Source organism: Salpingoeca rosetta (assembly GCF_000188695.1).
Source record: "Salpingoeca rosetta unplaced genomic scaffold supercont1.2, whole genome shotgun sequence".
Lineage (NCBI taxonomy): Eukaryota > Choanoflagellata > Craspedida > Salpingoecidae > Salpingoeca > Salpingoeca rosetta.
In genome coordinates this window covers 595,145-619,510 of record NW_004754932.1, presented here as the reverse complement: position 1 = coordinate 619,510, position 24,366 = coordinate 595,145, and the positions used below count along the sequence as shown (strand labels likewise).

The window sequence follows — 24,366 nt, the reverse complement described above, 5'->3', positions numbered from 1 at the left end:
GTGTATGTGTGGTTTCAGCTGACATTGGGGTTTGAAATGTGGCCGTGTACCTGTTGCATCGATCAGGATGTGTTTCAGCAGTGGCTGGAAGCTGACGGCATCTTCACCGTTCCTCTCAAGGGCTGCCCCCTCGCCATGAACCAAGTACTGCTGCTTGTTCTGTGTGTGTGTGTGTGTGTGTGTGTGTGTGTGTGTGTGTGTGTGTGTGTGTGTGTGTGTGTGTGTGTGTGTGTGTGTGTTTGTGTGTCTCTGTCTCGCGGTGGAACATGGATGTTGTGACAGTGCCCACGGCCAAGATTACACGCCTGCTCATCGCCCGCACTCGCACAACGCAACTGCACATGGCTGTCTTCAGGTTGCCATTTCGAGTGTGTCACCAACAGTTGCAGCACACATTGCAGACGGCATGGCCGTGCTGGTGTGAAGCGCAATCACAACACCGACGCAGCACCAACAACATTCACGTGACACGCGACAGGCGCGCGCACACACAACCACGTGTGTTTCATCCACCATGCTACAATCCTCGGCAGCGCACACCGCCAAACACCTGCCCTTTGTTACACCAGCCACACAACATATTTGGCAGCTCTTTCAAGGCCAAACCCACTCTCGAAACACTTGCGTTCCCGTGGTTCTTCTTTCCATGGTCCTTCTCATTGCTTATCCTTCTTTCTCCTCTTCCTACTGCGATTGCTGTTTTTATTTCTTCAACAAAGCGCCCACAAACACTCACGGAGATGCCATAAAAGAAACACAATGTGATTGATGGACAGTCCCAGCAGAAGTATCATAGACGGGGTGGGGTGGTGTACACGTGCACGCGTACATATGTCCACGCCTGCACACGTGTACAGATGCACGCTGCGCAACACTGCAACCACTGCCGCACTGACACAACCAAACCAACCACGAGGTGACGGCGTCACGCGGCCGTGTCTGGCTGCGTGGCGAATGCAAACAGCCTGAAGGCGAGCTTGAGCAGCGTCTCTGGCCGGCGCTTCACGCGGAAGATGCGCTGCATACATTCGCACAGCGCAACGGGTCCGTCGCGCCCCGCAGACGCCAGCAGCGCAGTGAAGCCAGCACCCTCAACGTGCGACAGCAGCGACGAAAACTGCACCAGGGGGGGGGTGTGCGTGTGTGTGTGTGTGAGTGTGTGAGTATGCATGTGTGCGTGTGAGTGTGTGTGTGAGTGTGTGTGTGAGTGTGTGTGCGTGCGTGTGCGCGTGTGCGTGTGTGTGTGTTTGTGTGTTTATGTGCGTGTGCGTGTATGTGTGTTTATGTGTGTGTGTGCGAAAAGCAGGCCGCTGTGTGGTGCATCGTGTGCGTTAGGCTCTCGGTGTTCACTAGCGCTACACAGTTTGTGTCCACAACTGCGCATGCGTTCACCCTTACACCAACCTCGCTGCAATCGTTGTCCTTGAGCCACGTGTCAATGTCCTCCCGACCCCAAAACGTCGTTGCAAACACATGCGCAGGCAGCGGCTGCGCATATGTGGCGTTGCTCATGGCCTGATACCCGCCTGGCGCGGTGGAGCCTGCTTGCTCGTGTGCCGCTGCAGACTTGAGCGTGATCTGCGGCGAGATGCGCGGAGCTGCTGCAGGTGGCGCTGCGTCGCCCGCGTCCTGTCGCATGCGATACAGTACCTCTCGCATCATGCGGCCCATTGTCTCTTCCCGCGTGGCAGGATCCCGCACGTCGTACCTGATGGATTGATGTTAGCGGTGGTGGTGGTGGTGTGGTGTTGGTGTTGGTGGTGGTGGTTGGAGGAGTCAGTGAGTGCGACAGCTTCGCTGAGATGTGAGGATCAGCAAAAGGCATCGTTGGCAGCAGCAGCAGCAGCAGCAGCATCACGGCACGCACCAGAGCTTTGTCCCCAGCATTGCGCCAAGCCAGCCGTCCGGTTGGTATCCGTCCACGCGCACGGGCACAATCGTCTGTTTGTGAAGACAATCAAAGGTGGCGGTGATGGATGCAAATGAGCTGGCACATGGGCAAAACATATGCGAGTGTGTGTGTGTGTGCATGTGTGTGCGTATGTGTGTGCGCGTGTTTCTGTGTACGACTTAAAAGCCCGAAGACGCTGAACGCTGCGGCAAACACACACACACACACGTGCATGTATGCAAACAAGTACAGATCAGAGAGCTGCATAGACAGCGTGCCTTCTTGAGCTGGTATGCGTATTCTGCCTCTGTGCGGCAGTTTGTGCTGTTCTTGTACGGTTTGCTGAAGAAGACGAGGATCACCTGTGACGTCTCCACTGCGCGCGACATGGCCTCAAGCTGCCAGTGAAGCGGAGGTTAAGCGAGGAGGGTGTTGGAAGAGAGAGAGAGAGAGAGAGAGTATGAGAGCCGTACAAAGTCATGCACAGGTTTGAGGCAAAAGGAGAATTCACAGTTCGACAGGGCAAGCATACTGTTGGGTGCCGCGGTTTTCACGCACACACACACTGACGCGCGCACACACACACACACTGACACACACACACACACTGACACACACACACACACACACACACACACACACACACACACACGTGTCATACGGACACACACTCTTGTCTCACCGTTGATCCGGCCATCTCGTCGACATCCATCCACGTGTGAATGCCGTTGGCCTTGAGGAAGGAGCGCACGTTGAGCACAATGTCCTGGTTTGCCCAGCAGTACGACAGCATCACCTGCTGCTCTGTACCCGCAGGCTGAGGCTTTGCTATCTCCGCTTGGGACTGCCGCCTTGCGAGAGGGAAGGCAGCCAGGTGGATGTGGTGGTGGTGGAAGTGGTGAAAGTGGTGATAAGTGGTGTTAAAAGTGATGAATATGATGAGAACAACGCCGAGTTGGCCAAGTCGTGTGCAGTTGTGAGAATATATGTGCGTGTCGACAGACGAGAATGCCAGCCTTGAACATGTGACAAAGACCATGGACGGGCTGTGAATGGCAGGTGCGGTGCCGCACTCACTTTGACTCGTCCATCTGCCACAGCAGGCCGTCGGCTTGGGATGCAAGCTGTGACGGGTGGCAACGTGGGGGGGGGGGGTGCTTGTTGGTTCCGTCAAAGCCAAGAACCAGACAACGTGGAGCAGGGCAGCATACCCAAGACGACACACACACACACACGCACACGCACACACGCACACGCACATGCAGTACCTGCGAATCTGAGGAGCGGAGGGTGTGGAGGAGAGCCCTGAATCCTGGCCGCGCCGCCATCGCCGCCGCGTTGTCGCCGTTGAAGCCCAACCGGCGCAGCGTGCGCGCAGCCAGCACGCGCTGTGTATGTTATGTGTTGCGGGTACATGTGATGCATGTGTGTGTGTGTGTGTGTGTGTGTGTGTGTGTGTGTGTGACATGTTGAACGTGTATATATCGTGGATGCGTTGTGTGTGCGTGTGCGTGTTGTGTGTGACGAGGAAACGGGTCAATGGGATTGCAAAGACGGCTCAAGCAACGGGTGTGTGCGCATGTGGTGTGTGATTGCTCACGAGTTCGAATGGGGCAGAGTCCTCCTCCAGCACACACGCGCAAATGTCGAGTGCTCCCGATTTGGCAAGAAGCACTTTGTTGTTCTCGTTTCCGGCCAGACAGTACACGCCCAACAACACCTGCAGCCATTGGCAACCGTTGGCAGCACAGAGCCGACAATGAATGAGAAAATTGGACGCGGTAGCACAAGTGCACACACACACACACACACACACACACACACACACACACACACACACACACACACACACACACACTGCCTTCCAATACATTTGCATTCATGCGCAGTGCGACAATACACGATCGCACACACACACACACACACACACACGTTCTCTGGGACGTTGTACGTGTTGGATCCCTCTGGGTATGGCTGCTGCTTGAGTGCAGCCTGCAGGGCGTGGGTGATGCTCTCCACAAGCTCTGTCGACGCTTTCAGCGCAGGGTGCTTCTCTTCTTCGCCCACGAGCGACGCAACACCAAGCATCGCCCGCACAAACCTGCGCAGTCGCAGCGGTGATGGTGAGGGGGTGTAGGGTAATACAGTGAGAAGGAGGGAACATGGATGGTGGGCGGCAGTGGTGAATGACAATGGCAGCAGCGGTGGCAGTCATGGAGCGCAAACACCGCCATCATGCGACTGCGTTTGCTGTTTCCTTTCGCCTCACACCTGAGCAGAGTACGCACTTGTGCTTGGTCGACTTTGAGTTGGCAATGGGGAGGAGGGCCTCAACCACGCCAGACTCCAGCAGCGCGTCCTTGTTCTCTGGGCGGAAACACATGTACGAGAGGCCGCCAACACACATGCCAATCACGTCTGCCTCCTCCTCCTTGGTGCCGAAGCGCGCGACGTGCTTCACCATCGCGCCCACCGTGTTGCCTTCCCGCAACTGCGCATGGAAGCTTGGCAGTGCCGCAATATTGTTCAAGAAACGAGAAGCCTCTCTCCGCACACCTGTATGTGTGTGTGTGTGTGTGTTGGGGATGAGAGAGGATGGGGGATATTGGGAACGGGTGAAGCTAAGGGGATGTAGACGACGTTGAGCACGATGCATCGTGCACAACGCTCACGCATACAGGCACACGCCCGCATTACATCAGAGATCATACGACACACGCGCACTCAGATACACGCATACACACCCAGATACACACATACCCGCACACACCCAGATACACACATACCCGCACACACCCAGATTCACATACACACACATACACACACGCTTACAAGATTGAATGGAGGCCGCCTTGGCGAGATCAAGCGCTTCGACTGATGCATCAATGGCACCAAACTGAACAACCTCGTCGGCGAGCGCAGCCAGCTCAGGATCGTTCAAGGACTTAACAAGGCCATTGCCAAGTGCACGGAACGCAGCAGCTCGCGCCGCTTGATTCGTCGAGGATGTGGCTGCAGCCAACAGCAGCGGCACCACGTCCACCAACTCCAGCTGTTCCTCGCGTTTCGGCACGCGCCGTCCCTGCTCGTCCGTCGTCAGCCCATAGTTGTGCACTCGCTTGATGGTCTCTGCCGACAAAGGAAGGGGAGCAGGGAGGGGGAGGAGGGAGGTTGGGTGTGAAGTGAGGATAGGCATGGCGGCGTGGAGGGAAAGGGCGACGCTGCAAGTGCGAAGAAAGAAACACTTGAAAGACACACCAGTCACAGTCACATGCACAGTCACACCACACTTACAAACACGCAACGCACACACAAACTTACAAAGACGCACACGGACAAGCAACGCACCGTCATCTGGAGTGGGCGAGAGCAGGGACAGGACAAGATCGCGCACAGTTGTCATCGTTGTTGTGGTTTGGCGAGCGTTGTAGAAAAGTGGATGAAGATGTAAATAAATTTCGAGTAGGCAGTCATCCTGCGCAGTTTACGATGCGTTTGCACGACTTGTGTGTGGTGTCATCACACCAGCAAGCGAGCAAGCGAGCAAGCAGGCAGGCGTTCCAATGAAGACGCGTGACAGCCAAACACGGCTAACAGGACAAGCAAACAGCGAGGCCAGCAAACCAACATGAGTCAGCTCTGTGTAACGTGACAGAACACAGCACATCAACAACCAACAGGGTGCCCTTTTCCTTTCCATCATTTGTCTTCCCTCCATTTCTTCAGTTCAGCTTGCAGTTGCGCCAGGAATCCTTGGTGTAGTACAGGAAGTAGCAGTACCACTGGACAGCAAAGAAAGTGCATGTGGGTGTGCGTGAGTGTGCGTGCGTGTGCGTGCGTGTGCGTGCGTGTGTGGTGAATTCGTGAGAAGCAGCGACACCAGCACACAAAGCGTTTCACAGCGTTTCACAGCGTTTCACAGCGTTTCACAGCGTTTCACAGCGCACGGGACAAATGGAGCAAAGACCTTGAGTCTCACCTGGAAGGCATTCTGGCTGTAGATGGAGCTGTCGATATGTGTGTGTGTGTGTGCGTTTGTGTGTGCGTCGTGGCAGTTGCCTGGTGTGAATAGCGCGTGGCGCAAGATATGCGCAACACAGCCAAGCCCAGAAATCGCAGACGTTCCGCCTTGACAACACAACGTCACGCCTCAAACTCAAGTAACCCCCCCCCCCACACACACGCACGCACACGCACAGCAACACCTCCTTCCAGCATCACCATAACGCCTGACTCACATGTTTCGGGTCTCGAGAGAGTTGTCGATGGCGAGGGCGTGCTGGAACGTCATGTTGAGCGCGTGCATGTAATACGAGCCCGACATCTCGCCCGTGCGGTCCATCCCTGTTGTAACGGGTGGCAAGTTGTCGTGAGCACCACGCACTACATGACATCCAACACACAGCACGGCTCGCACACGCATTGCGCGGTTTCGCGTGCGGCACGTGTGTCGTGGTGATGACTTATCGCATTGTCACCGACCGCAGCAACAACAACAACAACAACAACAACAACAACAACAACAACAACAACAACAACAACAACAACAACAACAACAACAACAACAACAACAACAACAACAACAACAACAACAACAACAACAACAACTTAAACAACTAACAACAACAACAACAACTAACAACTAACAACAACAACAACAACAACAACAACAACAACAACAACAACTTAAACAACAACAACAGCAACAACAACAACAGCAACAACAATCTTAAACAACAACAACAACAACAACAACAACAACAACTTAAACAACAACAACAACAACTTAAACAACTTAAACAACAACAACTTAAACAACTTAAACAACAACAACTTAAACAACTTAAACAACAACAACTTAAACAACACCACCACCACCACCACCACCAGGCATGACGCAAACCTGCTTCGCAGTGGATGTAGATGATGTGGGGGATGTCCCTCTGCACGCCCAGGAACTGGTCAATCTCCGCCATGCGCGTGGGCAGCTTATCGAGCTGCCAGTTGGTGAGGTTCCTGGCCATTTTCTACAGCCGTGAGGGGAAGGAGGGACAGGGGAGGGAGGGGACGGTGAGTGAGGAGTTCATAGGGGCGGAGAAGCTGATACAAAGCATCTCAACATACGCACATACAGAGGCAAAAGGAATTCAACAGAGGCAAACAGAGGTAAACAGACACACACACACACGCACACACAGATACACACACACAGTCACACATACACACACACGGAGGCGCAAATGCCGGCGCGGACAACCCTCTCCTCGCATACCTCGCGCAGCTTTGGGCCGAGGGAATCCGGATGCACGACATCTCCGACCGTGAGCCAGTTGATGTACTGCACAGCAGCGTAGCACAGCGCACAAAGCGCAAACAGCAAGGGTGAGACGAGAGAGAGAGAGAGAAGGTGCTTGGAGATTTGCAAGCGTTGCTGTGTTTTTTCACTCAACACCGTTCCCCTCCCCCCCCCCCCCCACCACCAACACGACGCAAACGCACCTGACCGAGGTCAGGGTTCTTCTTGAAGAAGTTCTCCTCAACAATCTGGTCGGGGAACTCCAGCGGATCCAGCAAGCTGACATTTTGACACGTATGTGTGGCGATGCGCGGTGAACAGTTGCGTGTTTGAAGACCTGGCGACGGGCACAGTTGCAAACCAGCAAGCAAAACAAACCGGCAAGCAAAACAAACCGGCAAGCAAGCCAGGCAACGCTGATGGGTAAGCGTGGTTGAATCATGCTGAGCACAAGTACCTGAGGTCGATGAGGTAGAATTTGGAAGGGAGTGTGAGGTTTGCGGCTTCCTTGGCAGCCTTGCGCATGGTTGTGGTGAGCTCGTCGTACGCAAACGTGCGGTTCTTTGTGATTGGCAGATCGCCGCGGAACAACATGTTGTAATGGTTGTACTCTGCAATGAGGAGAGGAGGCAACGCGAGAAGAGAGGGGGGGGGGCGGCAGTGAATGAGTGAAAGTGAAACAGCTGGAAGGCGGGAAAGCCACGACAAAGGGACATGATAATGATGGGACATGCAAAACAAAAAGAGCGAGAGATAAACACACACACACACACACACACACACACACACACACACACACACACACAAACGCACACGCACATGCACACACACACACACACGCACACAAGCACACACACAATCACACGCACACACGCATACACCACACACATGTACAAACCTGGGACGTGAACAGCCTTGATGAACCGAAGGCGGTTGGGGTCAAAGGACCCGGCGTGTGCCAGCGTGACCCACGCGCACAGCACCACCGCCACCACAGCAGCACCTCGTCGCATCATCATCATCTTTCCTCTCTCCAAACAAACACAAGGCCGAAGGACACCCACAGTGTTTGGCCTATGACTAGGACGGCGGATATCAGCAACGACTTTTCACGGACAGCAACCAAGCAACTGACTGCACACTTGCCCACGTCTCCACTCCTGTTCCCCTGCCAAGCATGATGCGGCGGGCGTCCCTCTCGCTGCTTTCATCGGACGACGACGACGACGCCGACGATGACCATCGAGAAGCACGTGTCGGCGTCAGCGGCGGTGGTGGCAGTGACGACGCAGGCAGCACCACTTCGCTGTTTACCTCTCCAGCGGCAAGCGACGCGGACGGCGCGGATGGCGTTGCGTACCTGCCGCGGCGCGGCGTGTACCATGTCGACACGCCTGAGCGATTGCATCGACGACGGCGGACGAGGCTATCCACTTCCAAGCTTGCGGCATCAGATTCTGCGACATCCACGTCATCCACACTGCGAAACAGCAGCACAGCCAGCTTCAGCACAAGCGCCCCCGTAACAGCACCGACCACGGCAGCGAATGGCGTGGGAGAAACCGGCGCAGACTCCTCAAGCCCCAGTGCTTCGACGCCCCCACAAGCACCAGCTTCCAAACTGTCATGGATGGGTTGCTTTGTGGATCAGCTTCGTCTGGATCGAGGCGATGCAGACGCTGCCGAGATGCAACGGGAGCTTGAGTTTACCACTGCTCAGATTAAGAGCGCCTTCAAGCTCATCGCCAACTTTGAGCGGGTGTGTCTGTTTGTGTCTGTGCGTCTGTGCGTGTCTGCGTGCGTGCGTGTGTGTATGATTGTTTGTGTGTGTGTATGATTGTCTGTGTGTGTGTGTGTGTATGATTGTCTGCGTGTGTGTGTGTGTGTGTGTGTGCGTGTGTGTGTGTGTGTGTGTGTGTGTGTGTCGTGTGTGTGTGTGTGTGTGTGTGTGTGTGTGTGTGTGTGTGTGTGTGTGTGTGCGTGTGTGTGTGTGTGTGTGTGTGTGTGTGAGGGCAGCTTCTGTTTCTCGGGCATCTGCCTGCTTTTCAACGCACATCCCATGTTCTCTCATCAGTTCCCCTTGCCCATCCAACACACATACACGCACACGCATGCACGCGGTTTCTTCTCTCCATGCCACATCAGCTGATCTTCTTGGGAGTGTGGACGTGCCTGGACCTGCTGCTGGATCTCGTGTGCATCGTGCCTGTGAAGGCTGCGTTAGCCCTCGTCAGCCTCATCTTCGTGCCCATCACTCGCAGGTGCGAGCTCTTCAGACGCCTTTGCTTGATTTGCTTCGCATATTGCATATCATCTCCTTTTCTACTCCTCCCCCAGCTCCCTCCACCCATGACGTACACGCACACACACACACACACTCTCTCTCTCACTTGCTCTCTCACACACACACACATACTCTCACACACTTACTCTCACAAACACACACGTCACATGCACACTCACACACACACAACACACACATCACACATCACACATGCGCACGCAGGCCTGTCCCGCTGCAGTACTTTGCACGGCTTGCTGTTGCTGGTCTGGGCATGTGGTTCGTCAGCTTCATCGGTGAGCTGCGCTGTTGCTGGTATTTGTGACCACAGCTCATGCTCTCGTGATTGATGTCAAGGCGGGTGTGCCCGTCCTGTGCTTGTGCCGTGCTTGTGCCGTGCTTGTGCCACGTGTTTCCCTTTCATCACCATGCACATTTCTGTCTTCAATTCCCATTCCTCCCCTCACCTCCAAACATCCCCATACTCTTCACCCTGGCACGCCGCGTGCCATGGACGGTTGCAGACTTGAGCTACGTGTACCACAACATCCGTGGGCAGAGCGCCATCAAGCTGTACGTCATCTTCAACATGTGCGAGGTGTTTGAGAAGCTGTTTGCCACCTTCTCCCTCGATGCAATGGATGCGCTTGTGCTGCGCTCCACGCGATACAAGACCGCCCTCGACGTGCTGCTTCTCCCTCCGCGCGTCATCTTCACCGTCGTTCCCGTCATCTGCCACACCCTCGCCCTCCTCTACCAGGTGCCGCACTCGCACATGCTACTGATGATGACGGTGTTGGTGGAGTCATGAGTGTGTTGTCGTCCGCCTTGTTGCAACGTGATTGGTACACGTGTACACTGCACGTTGTGCACCAAATTATGTGCGTGCATCGTTCGCCTCATCTCTTGTCGTCCCGACAATCTCCCCGCTACTTCTTTGTCTGTCGATTCGGCCTTGTGCCTGGCAGATTCTGGCGCTGAACGTGGCCATCAACTCCCACAACACCGCCCTCCTCACCATCATCATCTCCAACCAGTTCCTGGAAATCAAGGTGCGTACGTGTGTGTGTGTGTGTGAGTGTGTCTGTCTGTGTGTGTGTGTGTGTGTGTGTGTGTGTCCGTACCTGCGTCTTCGTGTATGTGTCTTGAGCATGATGTAGCGCTCGCCACATTGCACTTCATCACCACGGGTCACGCTGCATGGTTGGTACAGGGCACGGTGTTTAAGCGGCTGGACAAGTCTGGTCTGTTCCAGTACACGTGCGCGGACATGCGGGAGCGCTTCCAGTACATCTGCGTCCTCTCCCTCATTGGCGTGAGCTGCAACCGTTTTGTTTTTGTTTGTGTGTGTGTGTTTGTTTGTGTGTGTGTGTGTGTGTGTGTGTGTGTGTGTGTGTCTGAAGTGTGCCTGTCTGTCTGACTATGACTGTTCCTATGTGAGACAAAGGGGCTTCTCTCAACGTTTGCCTGCAAGCAGCGAAATCCTTCACCGCTCCTCTCCCTCCCTCCCATGCCCCCACCCCCACCCCTGCAGGTTCGCAACATGGCTGGATACCACTGGGACACGGACTACTTTGCCAACACGCTCATGTGGAGCCTCCTCGCTGCCATGTCATCAGAGGTCTTTGTCGACGTCTTCAAACACACGTTCCTCACCAGGTCAGACGGGCAGTGCTCGCTATTGTGCAGAGAGTGTGCATGTTGTGTGTCTGTGTGTGTCTGTGTGGGAAGGGGAAAGCTTAATACATGACATTGCACCCGCTCGCTCTTGGCCTTTACCACCATGCGCGTTCACACACAACCACACAATACTACTCTCACACACGTGCGCGCGCGGGCAGGTTCAACGGGATTGACACGAAGGTGTACAAGTCGTACGAGCACATGTTTGCAAACAGCGTTGTTGGCGGCACAGCGTCGCTCCACACCCGCGAGGGGCGTGCCAGACGCATGCAGCGGCAGCTCGGTGAGGTACCACCACCAGCCATGCTATGACAAGCGTGGTGTAGTGCGCGTGTTGCTTCTGCTACTGTTGTTGTTGCTGTTCGTGTAATCATCGCCTCCAACCAGAACGAGAACCAGCATCACCGTCGAACTCATAACGACAGCTTCATCTTTATCATCGCCATCGTCATAGGCTACCTGGCAGAGCCGCTTGTTCTGCTGACGTTCAAGTTCATGCACGTGTCGCTGCCATGGGTTGCAAACTTGTACGTTGCTAATGCATGTGTGTGTGTATGTGTGTGTGTGTGTCGATCTGTCTGCACGCCCTTTTGCTTATCCGATCTGCCTCTTGGTGTTGCTCACTCCCATCCACTCACTTGACAGGTCTTGGGTGTATTGGGTGATTGCATTTGTGGCCTTGTTTGTCTTCAAGGTTCGCAGCAGCATGTGTGTGTGTGTGCGTGCGTGTGTTGTGTGCGTGCGTGTATGTGATGTGTGTGTGTGTATGTGTGTGTGTGCATTTGTGTCCCTTCGTTCTGCTCGGTTGCCTCATCGCTGTCTCCCCACCCCCGTGCGCGTTTGCTCTGCAGGCTGCTCAGCGCTGGCTGCTTGAGCTGTACTGCCACTGGCGCCTCACGCGCCTCTCAAAACAGGACAACGGACCCGTCAACGTCCACCTCTTTGGCGCAGGTGCCCCCCCCCCTCTACTCGTTTGCCGTGTGTGTGTGTGTGTGTGTGTGTCTGTCTGTCTGTCTGTCTGTCTGTCTGTCTGTCTGTCTGTCTGTCTGTCTGTCTGTCTGTCTGTCTGTCTGTCTGTCTGTCTGTCTGTCTGTCTGTCTGTCTGTCTGTCTGTCTGTCTGTCTGCCCAAGTGTGCCTGCTCCCCCCCCCCCTTTTCCACCTTCTCTCCATCTTCTCCACCTTCTCTCTACCTTCTCACCTCACCACATTTCCACCTTCTCACTCCCCTTTCCACCTCTCCCCTCCCCCTTCCCAGCCAACTACCGGGACATCACGACGGCGACGGGCGCGGACGCCGTGTTCCCGCTCGGCCCGCACGACCGCTTTGGCAAACGCATCAACTGACCATCCCCTTGCACCTGTTGTACATCACACGTCACGCTGTCACATAAACGAAGACCAAGTCGATGGCAGCACCACAACCAGCACCAGCATCACAAGCACTAGCAGCAACAACAACACATGCAATCATCTGTCACACCACACTCTGTCACAACAACATCCCGCCATTCATCTTCACAACAACAAAACACACACAATGGAGGAAGAGGAAAGAGATCGAGGAGCGGTGGTGCAGCTGCAACTTAGGAAGCAGAAGCGACGCATGCACCCGGCGTTTCAAGAGGTGTGACCCATGTGGGTGGTACGCTTTGTCAGTGGTGGATGCATGAGCATGTCCCTTGTGGTCGGTCGCACTTTGACGCTCGATGATCATCACATCATGACAGGAAGACGATGACGATGATGACAGTGATGATCACCATGGGGCGGACACTGGATCACTGCTCACGAAACGAGCACACACCACAGCCATCTGCCTGGAAGACACAGAAGCCAAGGCCAAACGACTCACGTCCGAAGGTCAATCGACAGCGACACACACACACACACACACACACACATACACACACTGTCTCTCTTTCACTCACACACACTCACACACACGCACATCATTGCAGGTGTTACGCTGGCTGTTGATGGCAAGTATGGACATGCGATTGGCCGCTGGAACGAAGCCATTGCTCTGGAGCCAACGCCAGAGCGTCTGGAGATGAAGGCCCAGGCACTCATGGAGATGTACCAGTACTTTCCCGCCATCCAAGCCGCCGAAGAGGTGCAAGTCTGTGTGTGTGTGTGTGTGTGTGTGTGTGTGCATGTGTGTGCATGTGTGTGTGTGTGTGTGTCTGTCTGTCTGTGCATGTGTGTGTGTGTGTCTGTCTGTCTGTGCATGTGTGTGTGCGTGTGTGTGTTGGTGGCGTCACTACTGCGCAACTTCATCCTCTCCCCCTCCCCTGTCCTTCAACACACGCAGGCTTTGCGGCTGCGACCAGAGTGGCCGGCAGCGTTGTTGACGCTGGGACGCGCGCAGCTCAACTTTGGCGAGCTGCTGTTGGCGGAAGCAACATTGGTCAAGGCAATCGCCATCCTGGCCCGCAGCAGCCACACAGGCGACAAGCAAGACCCGGCAAGCAATGACAGCAATGCCACCACCACGGATGAGGGTGGTGAACAGCGTAGGCAGGCGCAGGACGACCTGTGGTTCGTCCAAGAGCTCATCCAACGCAAGCGGTCGCAAGGCCTCGAACCCCACGACAGACGGCCGCACCAACCACCAAAGCCACCCCCATAGACGCTCTGTGTATGAATGTGTGTATGAATGCATCCATGTCTGTGTGTGTGTGTGTGTGTGTGTGTGTGTGTGTGTGTGTGTGTGTGTGTGTGTGTGTCTGTGTGTCTGTGTATGTGTGTGTGTCTGTGTGTCTGTGTGTGTATGTGTGTGACTGTGTGTGTATGTGTGTATGTGTATGTGTGCGTGCCTATCACCACCGATCAGAGTACACATGTGCAGTTCGGGATCAAAGACACGCGCCATTGTACTACCAGTGACAAACGAGACCAACACGGCCGCAAAAGGCACCTACACGAACACTCACACACACACACTCAAGACAACAACAACAACAACAACAACAACAACAACAACAACAACAACACACGCACACGCAACGAGGTAACAGCCGCCTTGGCACAACGACAGCAGTCATCACAAGCACCCAATCACAGATTCAAAGGCCACATATTGCTGGTCGAGGGTGGTTACAGACCCAGGAAGCAACCGCCAGTTTGTTGTGCAAAGACATCTGAACCACAAGCGACAACAGCGGACGTGAGAGACAGAGAGTGTGTGAGTGTGTGAGCACACATTGATGTGACACAGCAGCCCCTCAAGCACCCAAAAAGGTGTGTGGGTGTGGATGTCGTAAACACACACACACACTCTCTCTCTCTCTCACTCTCACTCTCTCTCTCACACACACACATTCACACACACACGCACACTCACACACGCACACACACACACATACTCTCTCTCTCTCTCACCAATCACGTCGTTGTTCTCCATCTCCAGAAGCGCGGGTGTGTCCTTCTCCTTGATTGCCTGACCGTCAAACAAGAATCGCACCGACGCCTTGTTCAGGCCCTGCATGCGTGCGTGCGTGCGTGCGGGCGTGCGTGCATGTATGTGTATGCCAAGCGTGAGCATCACAAGCAGCCATCCAGCAGCAAACAACAAAGCCAAGGACACAAACAAACAGTGTACAGTCACAACAACAACAACCACAACGCCACTTGCTGTCCGCGTACCTGTCGCTGGCAGAAGGTGTCCATGAGCTTCTTCAGCTGTGTCGTTGTCTTAATCTTGAACTGCACGGTGGTACCATCCTGCGAGTTGACCTTCAGGTTCACGTACTGTGTCTCATCGCCACCCTCGGCCTTGACCTTGGGCTGTTGTGTGTGTGTGTGTGTGTGTGTGTGTGTGTGTGTGTGTGTGTGTGTGTGTACATGTACGTGTCCATGTGTATGTGTGTGTGTATGTACGTGTCCATGTGTATGTGTGTGTATGTGTGTGAGTAGGGATGCGGCTTCAAAACGGTGCGTCAGTTCGCATCATCTTCATGCACACCACACACCACACACACACACACACACACACACACAACTAAACTTTTCCTTTCAGCACACCGCCGTTGAACGAGAATTGCGTCTCGATTATCTCCTGGAGTGCTGACCATTTCTGCGTACACAAGGGAGCATTACAAGCACAAAAGACGGAAGCCGTATGCTCGATGTACTATGCGTCAAAGATGGAGAGCCACCACCCGTCTACCGCGTGCATTCTACACCATCCTCAGGACGGTCCTGAGGTAAGGGTTGCTCTGCTCCAGAACACGAACGTCGCAAGGAGTCCAGGCGTGCGCCAGCATGTACGTGCGTGCAGATGCTCAGCACAGTCGTACACGAGCAATTTGGGTCGCGGCGATAGAACTGGGGGTCATTGCGCATGCTTTTCATCAGCACCACACGCCTCACACACACACACACACACACACACACAAAACTTTTCCCTTTTTTCCAAGGCACACCACCACCACCACTACCACCACCCACGCCAAGACATATACATACCTTCACGTCCTGCTGCTGCTGGTCAGCCATGGTTGCTGTGTGTCTTTGCTGCTTGTGGACTGTGCACTTGCTTGCGTGAGCGTGTCGTGGTGCGTTTGCTGTCTTCTTCTTCTTGGTTGTGGCGTGTGGAGAAAAATAACCAAAATCATTCACTACTAATCGCAGCCCGCCAAAACCTGGCAAAGGCGCACAACAAGCAAAGAAGAACAACAAGCACAGCTTTTCTGGTGGGGAAGGAAGCATGGGACGGCGGTGGTGGAGGATGGATAACAGCCGAACAAACAGAGGCACACGGAAGTAGAGAGCAAGGGGGAGGGCAAGACGGCAAGACGGGCCGTATGTGGGGGGGGGGATGGACAAGCGAACAAAACAACAGGACAAACGGCCAAACGAACCATCATCTTCACAAAACATGGAGGCTCTATTGAAACAGTGCCATGCAGGGCAACAAAAACGGCAAAGGAGCAAAAACGAGCATCGGAGCAAGCACAAGCACAAGGAGGCGGTGAACGTCAACGGAAGCTGGATCAACGAACGCTGCCAATCAAGGGGTGATCTTGAAGTGAGGGCCTTCATCCCTGCGAACCGCGGCCAGAGTCGTGTAGCAGAACTTGTATTGGTCCTGAGTGTTGTTGATGCGGGAGTGAGTGAGTGAGTGAGTGAGTGAGTGAGTGAGTGAGTGAGTGAGTGAGTGAGTGAGTGAGCGAGTGAGTGAGTGAGTGATTGAGTGAGCGAGATAGGATGCGTTCAGGCAGTGCCCACTTGCAGTAACGATGCTTGTAGAGTGTGAGTGTGAGTGAGAGAGCGGTTGCAGTGACAGTGTCTGCAATCACAACGACTGCAGCGACAATGCCTAACTGTTGCAGTGAACACACAACAATCACACAACAAGGCGCACAACAACCCTCCTCCGTCCTAGCCCACAGCCACGGCCACACCTTTGTCTGCACGAGGCCCATGCGCTGGGCGCGCAGCTCCGTCAGCATGTAGTGGAGGTTGACGGGGAGGTTGTCCTGGAAGGCGGCAAGGCCAAGCTCAAGTACCATAAACACACCAGACCGGCCAATGCCTGCGCTGCAGTGCACCATCAGCGGCATGGGCTGCTTCAGCCGCGCCTTGAACGACTCAACCTCCTTGATGTAAGCAAGAATCGTGTCGCACTCCGCGGGCACACCTGGATTCGCAACAGACGCAAGCAAGCAAGAACGCACACGTGAGCTGTGAAATACACCTCCCATGTTACGACGACCATGCACGAGTACAAGTGTTCACACACACACACACACACACACACACACACACACACACACACACACACACACACACACACACAAACAAGTACCGTGGTCGGGCCAGTCGACAAATTGGAACTGGAACAAGCGGCGGGGCTTGCGATCCTTTTCCAGAGAAATGTCGCGGATGACATAGCCAGGTCGCATCACCTCTTTGTTCAGCGTCACCCTGTCACATGTTGACAACACACTGGTGAGCACACATACCACCAGCACATCACGCGCGCACACCGAAATGCACCGTCGTCCAACCACACACACATGCAAATCGATGTGCACACGCACACACACACACACACACACACACGCACACACACACACACACACACACACACACACACACACACACACACACACACACACACACACACACACACACACACACACACACACACAAAAGGAACAGCAACAGGAATTTGAACGGAGGTGAAACTGACTTGAAGTCGCCAAACTGCTGGGAGGACTTTGGGCCGTCTGGCCAGTACTGGAAGCATTTTGGCTGCCCGCGCTCCCGCAGCGTCGTCAGCATGCAGATGATGCGCACAGAGTTTTCCCACACCATCTGCCAAAAGTGCGCGGTTGTCTCCCGCTTCGGGCCCTGTTTGGGTTGCAAGTTCGGTTGTGGGCACAAAGGTTGATGAATTGAGCAGGCGGGTGAGTGAGATAGTGTGTGTGTGTGTGTGTGCAAAGTAGCGATACACAGTGCCGCATGGCATCAGACGAGACATCAGTGAACAAGAGCCCACCTGAAACAACGCAACATGCGACAACAACACAAACACACTTGCGAACACCATACCTGTGAGGTGATGTAACGGTAAACCTTGTCCTTGATGGAGAAGGAGACGTGGTTGGCGTTGATGTAGTTGTTGTCGCCACTCTTCAGCAGCACACGCGTGTCATCGTCTTTCGCAGCAACAGCACAGCACGCACACAAGGAAGTTAGCAACGCACTCAGACGTGTGTCTGGCAGGCGTGAAACAGCATGCCTTGACCAATACACAAACAAACAAACAAACAAACAAACAAACAAACAAACAAACAAACAAACAAACAAACACACAAACAAAGGGTGCAGCTTACATGGGAGGATGTCGCGATATCTGTTGCGAACTTTGTTCTCTGGCTTCAAGGCGACGGAGCACAGCTGCTCCACAGATCCGCCCGGGCGAACGCGGTCAAGACTCTGCAGTCACATGCAATGAAAATTTGTGGAAACACATACGTACACACAGACACGCACACACACACACACAGACACACACACAGACAGACACACGCGCGCGCGTGTACAAGTTTCAGAGTGAGATGAACTTGCACAGCTTGGAAACGCGCAAGCAAGCAAACAAACAAGCAAGCAAGCGCATCAGCCCACCATCACACCAGCGCGTCACACTCGTGCACGTGCGCACCTCAAAGTCGCCGCCAATGAGTTTTCGTTGCAGTGACTCGTCCGCTTTCTCGTACTGAACATGCAAGCACGTGCAGGCAGGCAAGAGGTGAGTGGGGTATCAAAATGCACTTGCCGTACACCAAGGCCAAGCGCCTGCCGCACACAAAACACAAGCACATGCATAACACACACACACACACACAAGACACACACGGAGCAAACATGCGCACGCACAACTCGCACCAAGCACACACACACACACACAACACATGCAGGCTTGGCATGCAGACTCACGTATCGGCCCCGCTCGAGGACGCGGCTCTGCCTGCGCTCATACGACTGGTCCTGCGTGCTGACGGGGCCGGGCTGCTGCAGATTCGCAACAAACTCCTCTTCCTCCTGGCTCAGCTTCTTCTTCTGCTGCTGCTGCTTCACGTGCGCGCGACCCTTGGACGACGGTGACGGCTTGCGCATGCGCACCTCCACCACATCGCCGTTGCTCGACGCTTCAACCACCCGCCCCGTGTGCGTGTCTGCGAGGCGCCGGGGTGACCCCTCCTTGCTCAAAGCGCCATCGAGTGCGCGCGCGCCACTGGTCGTCACCGTATCAGTCTCTGGTGTGGCCGCCTTGGCTGCAGCCTCTGCGTCGTCGGTGTTGGCGCTGTTGTCGTCATGGTGATCAACCACAGACTCCGACGCAAGCTCGGGCGAGAACACCACACGGGCGTGGATCTCCTCCATGCGCACCTCAATTGTGCCCGTCGTCATCTCCGCTGCCGTGGGTTCCTCCTCCTGCTCCTCCTGCTCCTCCTGCTCCTCTTGCTCTTGCTGTTGCTCTGGTTTCCTCGCTTCTTCCTCCTGTTCCTGCTTCTCCTCTGCTGCAACACGGGCAGGTGCGGCGTTGTGGGGCGCTGCCTGAATGCCGTTCACGCCGCTGACGCCGCCACGCACTCTCTCCTCGGGCGAACGTGTGCGGTCCTCAAGCGCCGCTGCGACAGCCGCATCCTCAAGCTTCTCCCGCTGCTCTTCATCCTGCCTCTCCTGCTGCTGCTGCTGCTCCGCCTTGGCTGCCGCCGCTGTAACTGCGGCCTGCTGCTGCTGCTGTTGTTGCGGCTGGCTGCTGGTGGAGACGGGCGTGCGGCGAACGCGGCGCCGGCGCGGGTGGATGATGAGATCAAGCTGCTGTGGCGACGACTGAATGATCTTCAACACCTGGTCGTGCGTCGCCGCCTGCACGTTGATGCGGTTGATGTACATAATCTCGTGCCCAATCGTAATCTGCTCGCACTTGGCAGCAGAGGACCCCGGCTGGATGCGCGACACGATAATCGGGTGGTTGGAGTCTGCGCCGCCCTTGATGCCGAGCCCGTAGCGTCCGTTGGTCGACGGCAGCACCACGTGGTAGCACCGCCGGCACACCTGCGGCCACACAGCGCACGAGGAAACACAGTGAGGCGCGACAGAGACAAAGGGGAAGGGATGTGAGATGGTGAAGGGTGTGGTCAAGAACGAAGACACATGCAGCAATGGGTAGTGCAAAAGCAGAGCACATGAGAACACACACACACACACAACTACACACAGAAGCATGCAAGAGAAGAACATGGCAGTGACCTTGAGTGCGACGCTGTTGCCAGTGTTGCGGAACATGTTGGTTGCCTCAGTCTGGGAAGCATCAACGCACGACTCCTGTGCAGTGATACCGTGCACGCACGCAGCGAACCATACCAACACTGCGTAAGTTTCAAACGCTCAAACAAAAGCATCGCTCACACACACACACACACGCACACGCACGCACGCACGCACGCAAAGCATTGCTCACATGCACAAACGAAAACATCACACAAACACACATGCACACACATGCACACACGCACGCACATACACACATACATGCACCGCACGCACGCACATACACACATACATGCACCGCACGCACACACGCGCGCATACACGCGCAAGCATGCACACACCCATGAACGTGCACGCACATCGTTGACTTCGAGGACGTTGTCGCCGCACTGAAGACGGCCGTCGCGATCCGCAGAGCCGCCACTCACAATCCGCGTCACAAGAACGCGCGAACGCTGGCCCTGCATCATGCTGTCATGGTCATGGGAATGGTGGTGGTGGTGGTGGTGGTGGTGACAAGGTAGGTGGAGTACAGGGGGTGAGCGCACAAACCGCTGAGTAACAGCGTACGCAGACTGAGAGACACGCACACGTACTACGTCGTACACGAGCATGCGCATTTCCACACGACCACGCGCGCACTCACTCTGCGCTGGTGAAGCTGAAGCCGAGCTTGCCGTCCATCTTGGGGAAGGAGATGACCTCATACCCCCACACGTTGTCCACATCCACGTCCTCCGGCTGCAGTGTCGCCGTCGCGCCAACGGGGCTGATGCGCCCCGCCGCCGCCGCCGCCGCTACTGCTGCCGTCGTCGTTCCTGCCGACGATGACGCGGCTTCAGACACCTGCTGTTGCTGCTGCTGTTGTTGCTGTGGTGCTGCCCCTGTTGCTGCGGCGGTAGCTGTGGTCGTGGTGGCTGCTTCGCCGACCTCGGCATCGACGGTGATGGGTGGTGCCGGGAGAACCGGATCCGGGAGCCAGCACGTGCTGGCCGTGGCGCGCTGGAGGAGGTCGTACACTGCCCTGGCCATCTCGTCCACCGTGCCCTTGTTGGCCAGCACATGTGTAAAGTCGAGCATGCACTCCTCGCGCAACTGAAGTTTGAACGGTGTTGGGTGCGCATGCACGTGTGTAAATGAGTGAGTGTGCGTGTGCATGAGTGAGTGTTCGAGTGTGTGTTTGTGTGTGTTTGTGTGTGCGCGAGTGTGCGAGTGTGTGTGTGTGTGTGTGTGTGTGTGTGTGTGTGTGTGTGTGTGTGTGTATGTGTATGTGTATGTGTATGTGTATGTGTATGTGTGTGTGTATGTGTATGTGTATGTGTGTGTATGTGTCTATGTGACTAAGTTTGCCGCAAGCAGGTTGTCCCCTCCACTCGCCCAACAACTCACGGCAACGGTACCTTGTTCGCGACGAGCATATGCACAGCTGTTGCGTCTGCACCCATGTCGGGGTTCTGCTTTGCAACAACACTTGGGTCGACCGGGTCAAGGAAGATGGACAGTGGAGTGATGCCCACAGTCTGCATAGAAAAGACACCGCGGGTCGGTGAAAGGGCGTGGCACAGGTGGTGTGGCGAGTGGAAAGTGCTCGAACACTGACAATTGCAGCGCTTGACAACGTTGGGATCATCAGCAAGAGACCAACAACATGCATGTGAAACACGTCGCTGCGCATAAGGCCACCCAACATTCCTCCGTTCACAACCACATTGCAGTCGCATCACATCACACCACCGTCCCACGCACGTGCAGACGGCGGAGGGACTGCGGGTCGTTGACGTCGATGAGGCAGAAGCGCTCGTTGTGCTGCTTGAGGGCGTCCTGGACAGAGGCGACGCTGGTGCCGTACAGCACGTCGTTGAAGCGCACAACCTCCACAAACCGCCCTGGGAGACGGAGAATGCGCAAGAAACAGCGGGTGAGGTGGACAAACCAAAAACAAGACAGAATGGAGAAACCAGATGCAGCACTGAACACCACGCACAACAAAACACACACAGACACGCACACACAAGCACCACTCAACACAAACACACACACACACACACGCGCGCGCGCGCACAAGCAACTCCCCCCCCCTTCGTCAAACACCACACGGTAGATGCGGGCAGCTGACCTTGCGTCACGTCTGCACGCAACTGGTCACGGGAGATGAAGTTGTAGTCAACGCCGTCGCGCTCGTTTGCGCGCGGCGCACGCGTGGTGCTGGGCACGCACGACGAAAACAGCTCCTCGTGCGACGCCAGCAGCGCATCGGTAATGGTCTCCGCGCCGGGGCCAAAGATGCACACCAGCACGCCGTCTGCAGACCAGAGAAGCGGGATGGGGTTGGGTTGGGTTGTGTCGGATCGATAGTGGAGGTGATGGTGATTGTGAGCAGAAAGAACAGCTTGTGCACACGATACGGAACGTGTGACGCTCGCACCGCACGAACAGTAAACACAGCACGCATAACGAACAGCAAACACAATGTGTGCTTGCACTGCCGACCTTTGGGGATGGCCTTTGGCTTGACGGTGTGGAAGAGGGAAATCATGCCACTGCCGGGGGCCATCTGCTCCAGCACGACTTTGCCAGACCGCTTCATACCGCGCATCGACGCCCGGCTGTCATCGCGGATTGGCATTTGGGAAGAAGAGAGGGAGGCAGGGAGGCAGGGAGGCAGGGAGGCAGGTGCGAGAGACAGTACAGTTGAGCGAAAAATGAGGAACCCACGCCCGACATTGAGAGGAGCAGCCAGCAGCAACAGCAAGCAAATACCAAAGCCACAACGAACGACCACAAACAAATAGCCACAAACAGCACGCAAACCACCACAAACTCCTGCCATCAGCAAATGCACAATACCTCATGCCTTCCTGTGCGGTGGGCACGGCGAGGGCAGACGAGGTCTGCTTGATGCCGGACGCCGGGCGGTGGTCGTCAGAGTAGATGAGGCGCGGTGCTTTACCCGTGCGCGTCGTGCCAACCTCTTGCACGAGCAGCCATGTGTCGTCCTCGGCCGCAAGCAGCTCATACACCTGCCGTCGATGGCGGTCAAGTCAAAGAGCAAAGAGCAAGGGGGAGGGGGCGACAGGGAGTGCGGGATGTGCGGGTATGGGTGGATGTGAAGGGCAAAGGAAGAACGTGAGGGTAGGCAAACAGGAGGGAAGAGGGCAAAGTACACACCACAATGGTCAAGTGGGGAAAGACAGCAAGCCTCGCACCATGTCACCGCATGGTGAACCACCACAAGCAGACAAGCACAGAACTGAACACGTACGCATCCAGGCTTGATGGTGATGTACTGGTCGCTGGGACCGCCAATGTGTGACCATGACGTGCGTGCTGAAACAGCAGGGGTGGCGTGCGTGAGTCGGAAACGTACACGGGAGGCAGAAAAGGGCAACGGTCAAGGCGCATGAACACACATGTAGAGGAAATCACGCACAACCACACACACACGCACACACTCACTCACACGCACTCACACGCACGCACATGCAAACGCACGCACATGCAAACGCACACGTACACGCACGCACACGCACACGCACACGCATACGCACACACACGCACACGCACACACATACACTCAATCGCTTACCCTTGACAAATGTCCTGTCCTCCTCGCGGGCGGCGGCTGCGGATGCGCTGACATCAATGGTGGCGTCCTTCGAGTCAACAACAGACTCGTTGCCCGGCCCAATCGCATCAGCATCCTCAAGCACAACAACAGCTGCACCCGTGGCGGGCGTTGGTGACGTTCCCTCTTGTTCCGTGCGTTGTTCCGCTGCTGAAGCTGCTGCTGCTCTCACAGCAGCCTTGTCGTTCGCCTCGCTCTCGTCCTCCTCGCGTGTCTCTGGAAGTGTTGCGCGTGGCGAGGTGGGCGGCGTCATGCCAAGCTTTGCAGCAAGGCGACTCGACTGGTCCTTGATGGAGCCCTGCGACCGCAGTGTGCGGCGATCAATCTCCGGAGAACCGGACACGCCGTCCGCCACGACTTGCTGCTGTTGCTGCGGCTGTCCTTCCTGGTCCTCCACATCGAGCTGCGATGCGGCGCCGGCAATTTCCTCCAGGCGAGAACGGCGATCCGCTGCAGCCTGCGTGCACAGACACACGTCAAAGGAAGATGAAAAAGTATGACATGCACATGGAATGAGATGTAGGCGTGCATGGGAAAGGGTGAGCGAAAGGTGGGCTGTCGGGAAATGCAAGCAGGTATGTCAGAGGCATGCGCTTGCGTGTGGGGGCGTGTGCAGGAAGCAAAGGATGAGGATTGCTTCACCGCACCTGCTGTGGGCCGGCTTGCTCGGTCTCTGCTTCGTCCTCGGCTGCATTCGTGGGATGTAGTCATGAGATCTAACGGCGGGGGGGGGGGCAAAACTGCCAATCCTCGCGCACACTCCAATGCACCACGCCAGGAAGTAGTGTAAAACACACACACA

The 24,366-nt window shown here is 55.5% G+C and overlaps 6 protein-coding genes across 6 annotated transcripts in view; 2 read left to right on the top strand and 4 right to left on the bottom strand.

Moving 5' to 3' along the window:
- Nucleotides 1-688: 688 nt before the first annotated feature.
- Nucleotides 689-5,330, bottom strand: PTSG_00717 (uncharacterized protein). The gene is made up of 12 exons (XM_004998127.1): nt 5,240-5,330; nt 4,724-5,020; nt 4,180-4,447; nt 3,824-3,992; nt 3,492-3,611; nt 3,160-3,279; nt 2,969-3,015; nt 2,574-2,742; nt 2,170-2,289; nt 1,868-1,941; nt 1,405-1,708; nt 689-1,117 (listed from the first exon to the last, which is right to left on the bottom strand). Exons 1-12 carry the CDS (start codon nt 5,292-5,294, stop codon nt 926-928), a joined length of 1,935 nt encoding a protein of 644 aa, XP_004998184.1. The 5' UTR covers nt 5,295-5,330; the 3' UTR covers nt 689-925.
- Nucleotides 5,331-5,338: 8 nt separating this feature from the next.
- Nucleotides 5,339-8,300, bottom strand: PTSG_00716 (uncharacterized protein). The gene is made up of 8 exons (XM_004998126.1): nt 8,086-8,300; nt 7,645-7,798; nt 7,391-7,466; nt 7,164-7,229; nt 6,795-6,918; nt 6,130-6,235; nt 5,871-5,898; nt 5,339-5,673 (listed from the first exon to the last, which is right to left on the bottom strand). The coding sequence occupies exons 1-8, from the start codon at nt 8,207-8,209 to the stop codon at nt 5,614-5,616; spliced, it is 738 nt and encodes a 245-aa protein (XP_004998183.1). The 5' UTR covers nt 8,210-8,300; the 3' UTR covers nt 5,339-5,613.
- On the top strand, nt 8,224-12,603 carry PTSG_11633 (uncharacterized protein). Its single transcript, XM_004998125.1, has 12 exons — nt 8,224-8,946; nt 9,333-9,448; nt 9,694-9,764; nt 9,993-10,228; nt 10,437-10,520; nt 10,682-10,783; nt 11,003-11,127; nt 11,310-11,434; nt 11,606-11,678; nt 11,797-11,845; nt 12,003-12,102; nt 12,408-12,603. Exons 1-12 carry the CDS (start codon nt 8,365-8,367, stop codon nt 12,494-12,496), a joined length of 1,752 nt encoding a protein of 583 aa, XP_004998182.1. The 5' UTR covers nt 8,224-8,364; the 3' UTR covers nt 12,497-12,603.
- PTSG_11632 (uncharacterized protein) lies at nt 12,595-13,857 on the top strand. Its single transcript, XM_004998124.1, has 4 exons — nt 12,595-12,776; nt 12,880-13,012; nt 13,111-13,265; nt 13,464-13,857. Exons 1-4 carry the CDS (start codon nt 12,690-12,692, stop codon nt 13,779-13,781), a joined length of 693 nt encoding a protein of 230 aa, XP_004998181.1. The 5' UTR covers nt 12,595-12,689; the 3' UTR covers nt 13,782-13,857.
- Nucleotides 13,858-13,943: 86 nt separating this feature from the next.
- On the bottom strand, nt 13,944-15,752 carry PTSG_00713 (SMT3 protein). Its single transcript, XM_004998123.1, has 4 exons — nt 15,620-15,752; nt 14,798-14,938; nt 14,534-14,633; nt 13,944-14,292 (listed from the first exon to the last, which is right to left on the bottom strand). Exons 1-4 carry the CDS (start codon nt 15,647-15,649, stop codon nt 14,249-14,251), a joined length of 315 nt encoding a protein of 104 aa, XP_004998180.1. The 5' UTR covers nt 15,650-15,752; the 3' UTR covers nt 13,944-14,248.
- A 4-nt stretch (nt 15,753-15,756) lies between these two features.
- The window catches only part of PTSG_11631 (uncharacterized protein), a 13,559-nt gene continuing 4,949 nt past the window's right edge, over nt 15,757-24,366 (bottom strand). Inside the window, exons 11-29 of the mRNA XM_004998122.1 lie at nt 24,212-24,252; nt 23,526-24,021; nt 23,202-23,266; nt 22,787-22,959; nt 22,430-22,545; nt 22,056-22,241; nt 21,686-21,825; nt 21,340-21,459; nt 20,586-21,034; nt 20,299-20,410; nt 19,919-19,993; nt 18,599-19,723; nt 18,324-18,377; nt 17,995-18,097; nt 17,711-17,817; nt 17,349-17,509; nt 16,962-17,080; nt 16,558-16,793; nt 15,757-16,241 (exon numbers count right to left, since the gene is read on the bottom strand). Of these exons, the coding sequence (XP_004998179.1) occupies nt 16,164-16,241; nt 16,558-16,793; nt 16,962-17,080; nt 17,349-17,509; nt 17,711-17,817; nt 17,995-18,097; nt 18,324-18,377; nt 18,599-19,723; nt 19,919-19,993; nt 20,299-20,410; nt 20,586-21,034; nt 21,340-21,459; nt 21,686-21,825; nt 22,056-22,241; nt 22,430-22,545; nt 22,787-22,959; nt 23,202-23,266; nt 23,526-24,021; nt 24,212-24,252 (3,956 nt within the window). The 3' untranslated portion in view covers nt 15,757-16,163. The remainder of the gene's footprint in view (nt 16,242-16,557; nt 16,794-16,961; nt 17,081-17,348; nt 17,510-17,710; nt 17,818-17,994; nt 18,098-18,323; nt 18,378-18,598; nt 19,724-19,918; nt 19,994-20,298; nt 20,411-20,585; nt 21,035-21,339; nt 21,460-21,685; nt 21,826-22,055; nt 22,242-22,429; nt 22,546-22,786; nt 22,960-23,201; nt 23,267-23,525; nt 24,022-24,211; nt 24,253-24,366) is intronic.

Excerpts from the sequence above, each read along its gene's own strand:
- PTSG_00717 (XM_004998127.1), bottom strand. The coding sequence starts at position 5,294 with ATGACAACTGTGCGCGATCTTGTCCTGTCCCTGCTCTCGCCCACTCCA. Across the intron at positions 3,993-4,179 it reads TCAAAGTCGACCAAGCACAA|GTTTGTGCGGGCGATGCTTG; the intron begins GTGCGTACTCTG and ends GCGACTGCGCAG. Across the intron at positions 2,290-2,573 it reads ACGAGATGGCCGGATCAACG|CTTGAGGCCATGTCGCGCGC; the intron begins GTGAGACAAGAG and ends CTTCACTGGCAG.
- PTSG_00716 (XM_004998126.1), bottom strand. The coding sequence starts at position 8,209 with ATGATGATGATGCGACGAGGTGCTGCTGTGGTGGCGGTGGTGCTGTGC. Across the intron at positions 7,467-7,644 it reads TTCTACCTCATCGACCTCAG|CTTGCTGGATCCGCTGGAGT; the intron begins GTACTTGTGCTC and ends TCAAAATGTCAG. Across the intron at positions 5,674-5,870 it reads ACAGCCAGAATGCCTTCCAG|TGGTACTGCTACTTCCTGTA; the intron begins GTGAGACTCAAG and ends TTTGCTGTCCAG.
- PTSG_11633 (XM_004998125.1), top strand. The coding sequence starts at position 8,365 with ATGATGCGGCGGGCGTCCCTCTCGCTGCTTTCATCGGACGACGACGAC. Across the intron at positions 8,947-9,332 it reads TCATCGCCAACTTTGAGCGG|CTGATCTTCTTGGGAGTGTG; the intron begins GTGTGTCTGTTT and ends ATGCCACATCAG. Across the intron at positions 11,128-11,309 it reads AAACACACGTTCCTCACCAG|GTTCAACGGGATTGACACGA; the intron begins GTCAGACGGGCA and ends GCGCGCGGGCAG.
- PTSG_11632 (XM_004998124.1), top strand. The coding sequence starts at position 12,690 with ATGGAGGAAGAGGAAAGAGATCGAGGAGCGGTGGTGCAGCTGCAACTT. Across the intron at positions 12,777-12,879 it reads TGCACCCGGCGTTTCAAGAG|GAAGACGATGACGATGATGA; the intron begins GTGTGACCCATG and ends ACATCATGACAG. Across the intron at positions 13,013-13,110 it reads CAAACGACTCACGTCCGAAG|GTGTTACGCTGGCTGTTGAT; the intron begins GTCAATCGACAG and ends ACATCATTGCAG.
- PTSG_00713 (XM_004998123.1), bottom strand. The coding sequence starts at position 15,649 with ATGGCTGACCAGCAGCAGCAGGACGTGAAG. Across the intron at positions 14,939-15,619 it reads AGCAGCAGCAGGACGTGAAG|CCCAAGGTCAAGGCCGAGGG; the intron begins GTATGTATATGT and ends CACACACAACAG. Across the intron at positions 14,634-14,797 it reads ACACCTTCTGCCAGCGACAG|GGCCTGAACAAGGCGTCGGT; the intron begins GTACGCGGACAG and ends GCACGCATGCAG.